This window comes from Adiantum capillus-veneris, chromosome 1 (genome assembly GCF_014529385.1).
Source record: "Adiantum capillus-veneris isolate H3 chromosome 1, ASM1452938v2, whole genome shotgun sequence".
NCBI lineage: Eukaryota > Viridiplantae > Streptophyta > Polypodiopsida > Polypodiales > Pteridaceae > Adiantum > Adiantum capillus-veneris.
In genome coordinates, this window is record NC_140931.1 from 29,721,173 (window position 1) to 29,729,771 (window position 8,599).

Sequence of the window (8,599 nt, forward strand, 5' to 3'; positions counted from 1 at the left end):
TGGTAGCCTAACCGAGGTATATCCTATATCTTGGCCGGTGCAAGGGTGTCCATGATAGTTTCTTCATCGACTTGGTCTTCCTTTACATGTCCAATATGAGCTACACAAAGGATGTTAAAGTTATGGCATCTCACGCGAATGGTCCAATGTGATCTTAAGATTTATTTTGGCTTTAGGTATTTATCTAACTTATTTGTCCAACTCTCGGCAGGGCAATTTGCTAAGGTGATTATATTAGCACACCTAGCTGCCATTGTAAATCACTAATGCACATCCTCGTTGGTTGGTTCAGCAGTATCTCTCTCTCTCTCTCTCTCTCTCTCTCTCTCTCACCGTGACACGGTAGTCAAGACTTGTGACCTTTCATCAATAATTAGTATACCGACTCATCATATCCTGGAGCCAAATGGCTCAAAGTCGTACGCACTGCACTCTACATGCTCAAATTCAGTTCTGTGGTATCTAATGCTATAAAGAGAAGAACCTGAAAGTTCCGTGAGATCAATCAGTACTTGAAGTTCTGAAAGTTAAACTGAATGTAGGAATAGGACTTTCTACAACCTTGATGTGCAAAGCCCAGCTAATGTACTCTCTCTTGGGTGAGTAACAGAACCATTGGAATTCTTGACACCAGCCCCGATTCAACCCATACTGTCTCAGATGGCTTTACAAGAGTTTCATACAAGTAAATTTGCTATATCACATCTTCTAGTACAAAAGCAACTTTTCATTGGCCAATGAAAGACCAGCTAATAAGCCAGACAGGCAGGCTAAAAATACTTAAGGAATACACAAACTGCACACTGGAGTAGGCGTATCACCACCGATGTGGAAGGAAAATATAATGTTGCTATTTAAAGACTGAACCTTAAATGCACAAACAGGTGGGACACATGTACTTCAAGAGACGACATTGAGTTCAGGAAAAATAACTCAGTACTATTCATTTGCGAGAAAATGCCGCATAAGAGTTTCCAAGTATCAAAAAGCTTCATGGAAAAATTGGAAGTTAATGTAGGTAAACAGACAATGTCCCCTCAAAAGTAAGCTCTTGCATATTTTGCAGTCAACACCTTTCAGAATCTCTGCAGTCCAAAAAAAAACCAAAATAGAAAAAATCAGTAAGACCATGAGTGTCAAGGCCCATTAGACTGCAAAGGAGCAATCTAAATATTACTTTTCACCTCCTCAGGTCTGGAACAGAAAGGTACTTACATATTTTGTTGAAGGCAACAATGTCGCAACTTTGAATGTGCTCATCCCTAGGTTCTGCTGTTAAATAATCCTCGATTAAGTTGTCCGGAGACACAAGGTCATCTTCTATGGTCATCATGATAGTCAGCTTCTTTATACCATAGCCAACTGGCACAAGTTTGGCTGCACTCATACCAACAGCACATCCAAATGACAAAGCTCGCAGGTGTGAAGTGACAAAGTCTTAATGCACAGACAGTTGATCGAGAACGCTTACATGCACCCCAGTGAAGACCTGGCATGGACACACTTCGTACAGCCTCTTCAAGCTTCACCATGTCCGTTTCATCGTCCCAAGGTTTGACATCCAAAAGGACAGACGATTTCCCAGCTGCATACATCTCATAGCTTGAGCTTCCATTCATCATCATCCGCGCAAATACAAACAGACACTATGCAAGGGCTGAATACTAACATTCCTTCTTCTTTGTGCTTGCTTTCTTTTGTGCTTCCCTTTCAGCTGCAGCCTGTTTTTCCTCCTCTGTCTCCTCACCGAAAAGATCTAAATCATCGTCATCATCTAACGAAGCCTTCATACCCAAAAAATCCACTAATAAACATTATGAAATGAAAATTAACAGCAAGTCAAGACACGAACATCATAAAATGAAAATTTTGAGCAAAATTCAAGAAGCAAGATTGAAATACCTCAGCTGTGGAGGGAGTTGGAGGAGCTGGAGCAGCAGATCCATGAGCGAACTCACGAGACTGGCAAACTGGTTGTCCAGCAATGTTAACTCCTCCTGGTTCACCAGGAAGGCTGGAAGGAAAACCTCGTCAGCCTCGTCAGGAAGTAACAACCATGCTTATAACACTAAGGCTGGTTACACATAAGTGGCAATGCCAGCTATTCTACTCTAGAGCAGCCAATCAAAAGCTGACATGCAGGGCACCGGAATGGGCAAGCAACACAATGCCTGGTATCCTGGGTGCCATATAGTACATGGCATCCACCTAGGCACCATCACTGAGAGTATTAGATGGCACCTCTTTCGCTATCCATATTTAGTGACACTTTCAGCATTGTGTTTCCAGCCAATTATGACTCATTCAGAGTAGGAGTCATTTCAATTCAAAATTTGAAATGGCAGTGTGTAACCATGTATGCAAACATTGTGCCCACCATTGCGAAATCTGATGCCTGTTTTGAGCAGCTGCATATGGTAGTGTATAAACAGCCCAAGTCACTCTCTTCCAAACAAAAGCCTAAAGCTGTTTCTTATGAGCAAGCAAAATCACTGGTTGTGTGTGCTTTACAGGGCGGGACAGCCTCAATATAAATGCTTCCAAAAGTTCATACTTCAAAAAAACACCTAATCTTTTTTGTCAAGATCATACGCTCAAAGGAAAAAGAAGGGCGTATGTCCTTCACCATTTCTTTAACAGTGCGGAGATATGGTTGAACCACCGTGAGACATTGATAAGGTCAGGCTTTGGAGCTTGAGGAATAGCACAATAAGCCACCACATCATCTCTCGAGGGCTGATACCTGCACACACATATATAGATGTCAGAAATCTCTGCAAACACCACTTGATTAGGCAAGATTCGTTGCAAACTGCAAGAATGATCCGAGACAGATCAAAGCAAGGTAAAACCAGGAACCGCGTTCAATCAATGTAACCACAAGTAACCCCAAGTTTCCAACTGTGGAAAGAGGTTCTCTTCGAAGTCAAGAAGACGCAGAAAGGGTAATTGAAACATCCGCAAACGCGAGCAAAATGAAAGGGGCGATACAGGGAAATGCAATATAAACAAAAGAGCGGAGTTACCCAGAGATGTAGCTTCTTGTGAGAAGAAACTGATCCAGCTGCTGAAGACCCGAGGAGGTGGCGAGATCCGGAAGCTCGACTACGGCCATTGCAAAATACGTATCGCAGCCCGCGATCTCTCTCTCTCGTGCTTCAAAGAGGCCGCAAGTGAGTGCAGAATGTACTTGCGAGTTGCGAGTTAGGGTTCACTAACTCTCTCTCTCTCTCTCTCTCTCTCTCTTTTCACATAATGTGTCACATATAGCCATAAATTCCTAAAAATGTGACAACAGCTATATAGAAAGGAAGTGCTGCAGAAGGAGAAGATCCATAGCTAACCAAGGAAACAAGGTCAAGGTGTATGAATGTATGAGTGAAGAAGGGGAGAAATGTAGAGGGGAGGCCTGGGGAATTGGCTAGAGAAAACTCTTTCACAATATGAGATCGATGCTTCAATTGTTCGGGACAAACATTATCTTAAGAGAGTTTGACAAACACTATCAAGTGCCATGAATTTAATGTATTTGATCTTGAGTAAGCGAAGTGTTTTACTAGTGGTCCAGACCGGCCTACTGGCCGATCTGTCCCACTTACCTTCGGCACAGGTTGTAGCTAGAGAGCTATAAAGACTTATTTTTTTAAATGGTCACAATATTTGTGTTTAGGGATTCAAGCATTATTAAGTGCAAGCATAAGTTAAGGCAATAAAGCTCAAGCACATCACTTATACCCCCTATAAGTGCTTGGTTGGAGCACCATTACTAAGTGCAACATGAAGTGACTATTGAGATCTAGCGAGCACGGACCCCAATTTGTGTCAAGAGGGGGCAAAACTTGTTGCAGGGTGGTTCTAACTTTAATCGGTGCCAGCATAAAACTAATCTATCGCATCCCATGGGGTTGTGTGCAGTAGTGTGAATAGTGTGTAGCTATCTCCTCACCCCCTTGTAAGTAATCCAATCTTTGGACATGTTTATCAAAGGATTGCTAAGCACCATGTTTTTTCTAAATATTGCGCAGCTTTGGATCACAACAGAAGTTTGTTTGCTGATGCTAATAGCTTTCATGATGCCATGTTCCTTCAAAACAGAAGCATGACGCCATGTTGTAAACAACCCAGAGCTTCCCAGTAGGGGTATTGAGGAAGCTTTGGAGGGAGCTTTTTATGGAAAATGGACTAGTTCGCAAATTTATTGAAAAAGCTCTCTCCATGAACTTTGTGCTAGATTCCATAATCTTGTGCAAAAAGCTCCCTCCGCCAAATGTGGGTTAATGTCGAAGTTCGTCACCCAAAATTGTGCCGCCACATCTATTACCATATACATGTGGTAGAGATGTGTGTGAACACACTAGGACCGCCGGGGCATTTTTTCTCTCTTTAGGAGGTTTTTTCCCCCGAGCATTGTATGTACGCCCATCACTCTAGGGCTATCTATCTTTCCATTGCACACTAAGGAACACACTCTCTATTGTGTGCCTTGAGCTTCCTTCGTCTTCTCCGAGCTGTGTGCGTTTCTCTGCAACCCTAATTCCAACAATTGGTATCAGAGCGGGTTACGTCCTCTTGCGCTTAGTCGCCAGATGCTCCAGCACACGCCTACTCACTTTCTCCGATTACAGTGAGGTTTGGCGAGCGTTTGCATGTCGACAAATATTTCAGGAAGGCTCCTAGAGCTGAGTCTGCTCAGATTTTTTATTCGGGCTCATTTTGGCCTCCGTTTCCACTACAGGCAGGTCTGCACAGGCAATTTCGTCATTTTGTGCAGAATTTTTTTCAGTGCCGATTTCTGCATAACAGCAGGTGCCTTACAGTCTTCTACGATTTGTGCTATATAGCATGTGTTGTTCTAGCTCCGATTCTCCTATTCTCGGGAAGTTTCCACATCAGGTGCAGCATTTACCATGGCTGACAACAACACAGATGTCTTCAAGATGTTTGTTGTTGAGGACAGGTTGGATGGGGATGCTTACCCTATGTGGGCTTATATGATGCAACACGTTGTTGTGTCAAAGGGCATCTGGAATATTGTGCAAGGCATTGATGCACATCCTGGTTCTGAGGATGTAGGCGATGTTGAGAATGTTGCAGGCCTTGCTACAAGGATTGCTGCTATTAGAGTTGTTTTGCCTACTGCAGAACAAGCTCGTTGGGATGTAAAGGATGTGCAGGCTCATGCATTGATTGTGTTGTCTGTAAAGCGCATCATTGTTCCTCACATCCGTTCAGCAAAATCTGCAAAACAGGCTTGGGATATTTTGGTTGGTCTTTATGCAGGTCGCAATGAGGCTAAAATTGCTTTGCTGCGTAAAGAGATGGAGTCGAAGATTATGCATGAGGAGGATGATAAGGACACTTTCCTTGCTAGTGTCAAGGATATCAATGAGCAACTTATTTCTGCAAGTGAAGTCATTCCAGACAGTTCTCTTGTGTAAACTGTTCTTGATGCCTTACCAGATTCTTACCAGACTTTTGCTAGTCTTGGAGACTTATGACCCAAGGAAATCCATAAGTTGTCAAGTTTGATGCATTATGCACATTGCTTTTGCAAGAGTCACTTTCCAGAAAAAACAGGACTAGACAGCGTGCAATTGAACATGCTTTTATTGCTTCTCAAAGAAAGGGTGGTAACAACAATGCAGCCACTTCTTATGGTTCTGCTACGAGTGGCAAAACTTCTGTTCCTAATGCTTCTACTGGCAGCACTTCGTCTAGCAATTCTAGTGATAAGGGCAAAAAGAAGATGCGTTGCCATTATTGTAAAGCTAGTGATCACTTGATCAAGCAGTGTCCTAAGTTGAAGGCAAAAGAGGCTGAGAAGAAAGAGGGTGGTTCCACTGCAAATTCTTGTTCCACTACAAATGCAACAATTGTTGAGTCTTCTGTGAAAGGAGATTGTGTTGCTGATGTTGATGCAAAATTGGCTTTTAATGCAGGTGCACTTACAATCCTATTGTCCATGATGCATGTTTGCTGCAGATTCACATGTGTGGTATTTCGACAGTGGTGCTACAAAGCACATTACCTCACATCGTGAATTGTTCACCTCACTTGAGTTTGTCCCTCATGGGAATTCAGTCACTTGTGCCAACAATGCCTCTTATCTGGTTCAGGGAGTTGTAAAGATTGTGCTTACTGTTGCAAATGGCAATTCCTTCACACTTGTTGATACACTTTATGTACCTGGATCAAGAAGAAACTCTTGTCTATATTCGCACTTGCTAGACTTGGACTTGTAGTCAAAGTTGTGGATGACAAATGTACAGTTCATGATCTCAGTTTTAGTGATGAAATTGTTGCATCGGGCCATTTTGTGCCGTGGGTTGTATAAGCTCACTATGTATGACAAGTGTGGACAAAAGTTTGCAAATGATGTTGCAGATTCAAGGGCTATTTCAGATGCAAAACTTTGGCATGCACGTTTTGGTGATCTGAATTGTGCCAGTTTGTTGCGTTTGCAGAAATCTGATATGGTTGCTTCTTTGTTGCCTCTTGAAGCACCTGTCAAACATGTTTGTGAAGGCTGTATTTTGGGTAAGATGCAGCGTTCTAAGTTTCCAAAGGATGGTTCAGTTCGGGCCACATGCAAGTTGCAGCTTGTGCATAGTGATGTTTGTGGGCCCATGCAAACTCCGTCCTTGGGCAATTACCTTTACTTCGTGACTTTCATTGATGATTACTCCAGCCATGCATGGGTATTTCCGCTTAAAGCGAAGTCTGAAGTTTTTATGTGCTTCAAACAATTTCTGGCTATGGCTGAAAATGTCTCAAAATGTAATATGGGCACCCTCCATTCCGATCGAGGGGGGGAGTATACCAATGTACAGTGCCTTATACACCTCAGCAAAATGGTGTTGTTGAGAGGAAAAATAGGTCACTTACGAAAATGGCACGATGTATGGTCAAAAGTCAAGCTTTGCCGCATTCTTTTTGGATTGAGGCCATCATGTGTGCCACTTATGTACTAAACAGGTGTCCTACGAAAGCTTTGCAGTCTATTAGTCCATATGAAGCATGGCATGATAGAAAGCCTTCTATCGAGCACATGCGTGTTTTTGGTTGTTTGGCATATGCTTTGGTGCCACAAACACAGCGCAGAAAATTGGATGATAAGGCTGTCAAATGTATTTTTGTTGGTTATAGTGCTGAAAGCAAAGGTTACAGGTTGTATCATCCGCAAACAAAACGTATTATGGTTTCACGGGATGTAATGTTTGTGGAAGATTCTGTTCAGCCCTTGCTGTCATGTCATAAAATCTAATATCTAACCAACCCAAATGATTTTCTCATATTAAATTGATCACTTAATGTGGGAGAATAAACGGGAACAAGTGTTAAGATATAGATATGTGCTTATAGATCTATCTCAACACGGGGCCAATGGTAAAGGGGCCCAAAAGGGAGATGGTCTATCAAAGAGCAAGGCTAACCAATGGAGCATAAGACCTTAGGGTTAGCTTCATTGAAGACCTCCAATAAATGTGTGTAAAAGTCCTTTGACCTTAGGTAAGCTAGGGCTGAGCTTGAGGTGGGAACCCGGCCCAAGCTCGAGGTGCTTGTCCTGCTTGAGGTGCTTGTCATGCTTGAGGTGTTTGTCATGCTTGAGGTGCTTGATTAAGATGCTTGAGGTGCTTGATTGGCTCCATGCTTGAGGTGCTTGACTTGCTGCATGATTAAGGTACTTGAGGTGCCTTGAGAAGCTTGCCTGAGATGCCTGTGGGAACACCCCCTAGTTCAAGTGCTTTGTCATGCTTGGTGAGTAAGGTGCTTGATCACCTAAAGTCAAAAGCATTCCTACAAGAGGGGGGGCGAGCCCTTTTCCTAGGGGCTAGAGAGAGAACACCCACTCACACACACAAGGGAAGCCCCAACTTGAAGAGGCAGCAAGGACACATGTCAGGCCCCTACCTATGTTACCTTCATGTGTTGCTTGAAGCCTATTGGCTAAGCTTCAAAGGGGTCCAATGATAAATTACATGAATTATCTAATTGTTTTAGCATTTATCTAGCCCTCTCTCTCAAAAAGGAAAGGGGGACACTTGTCTCAAGGCTACCCCTACTGCTTGTAATGCCTCCTGCTCATGATTGGCTAGGCCTGGGAGGGTCCAATGAGCTTCAAGCATGAGCTACAAGGGGGGGTCGACCCAAGCTAGCTAGGGGCTTGCTTGAGGGGTATACTCACCCACACACACTCACAATCACTCTCATTGTGTGCTATGCAAAGTGCAAGAGCTCCCTCTCCAAGCAAGTAGAGGTTGAGAGCCTACACCAACACTCTTGGCTATGGAGTGCAAATCCAACCAAGAGCCATGCTTCAATGCTTGAGCTTGTCATCTCCTTCTTCTTCATTACTATGCTATTATGTATGCTAGCAACAAGAGTATGATAAGTGAGGAACTAGTTCTTTCTCTTATGAAATGTTTCTTCTTCCTCTTCCCTACCCTCATTCCCCGCTAGCTCTCTCCACCTTCGAAGGTGTTTGAGGTCTTGGGACTGAGGCTTGGGACAATTAAAGCTTTCTTCAAGTTCATGTTATGCTATGATTGTGATGCATGAAGCTTTCCATCTTCATTGCATCACCTAGGTCACAAGGAAC

The 8,599-nt window shown here is 43.2% G+C and overlaps 1 protein-coding gene across 1 annotated transcript; it reads right to left on the reverse strand.

The window, feature by feature from the left end:
- Nucleotides 1-918: 918 nt before the first annotated feature.
- On the reverse strand, nucleotides 919-3,228 carry LOC147464483 (elongation factor 1-delta-like). The gene is made up of 7 exons (XM_086515232.1): nucleotides 3,027-3,228; nucleotides 2,627-2,743; nucleotides 1,903-2,014; nucleotides 1,670-1,784; nucleotides 1,472-1,585; nucleotides 1,216-1,377; nucleotides 919-1,085 (listed from the first exon to the last, which is right to left on the reverse strand). Coding segments are annotated over exons 1-7 (711 nt in total). The 5' UTR covers nucleotides 3,116-3,228; the 3' UTR covers nucleotides 919-1,083.
- Nucleotides 3,229-8,599: the final 5,371 nt, after the last annotated feature.

Coding starts and splice junctions, on each gene's coding strand:
- LOC147464483 (XM_086515232.1), bottom strand. CDS start 3,115: ATGGCCGTAGTCGAGCTTCCGGATCTCGCCACCTCCTCGGGTCTTCAG. Junction 2,744..3,026: donor ACAAGAAGCTACATCTCTGG/GTAACTCCGCTC, acceptor ATGTGTGTGCAG/GTATCAGCCCTCGAGAGATG. Junction 1,586..1,669: donor AAGCACAAAGAAGAAGGAAT/GTTAGTATTCAG, acceptor AGATGTATGCAG/CTGGGAAATCGTCTGTCCTT.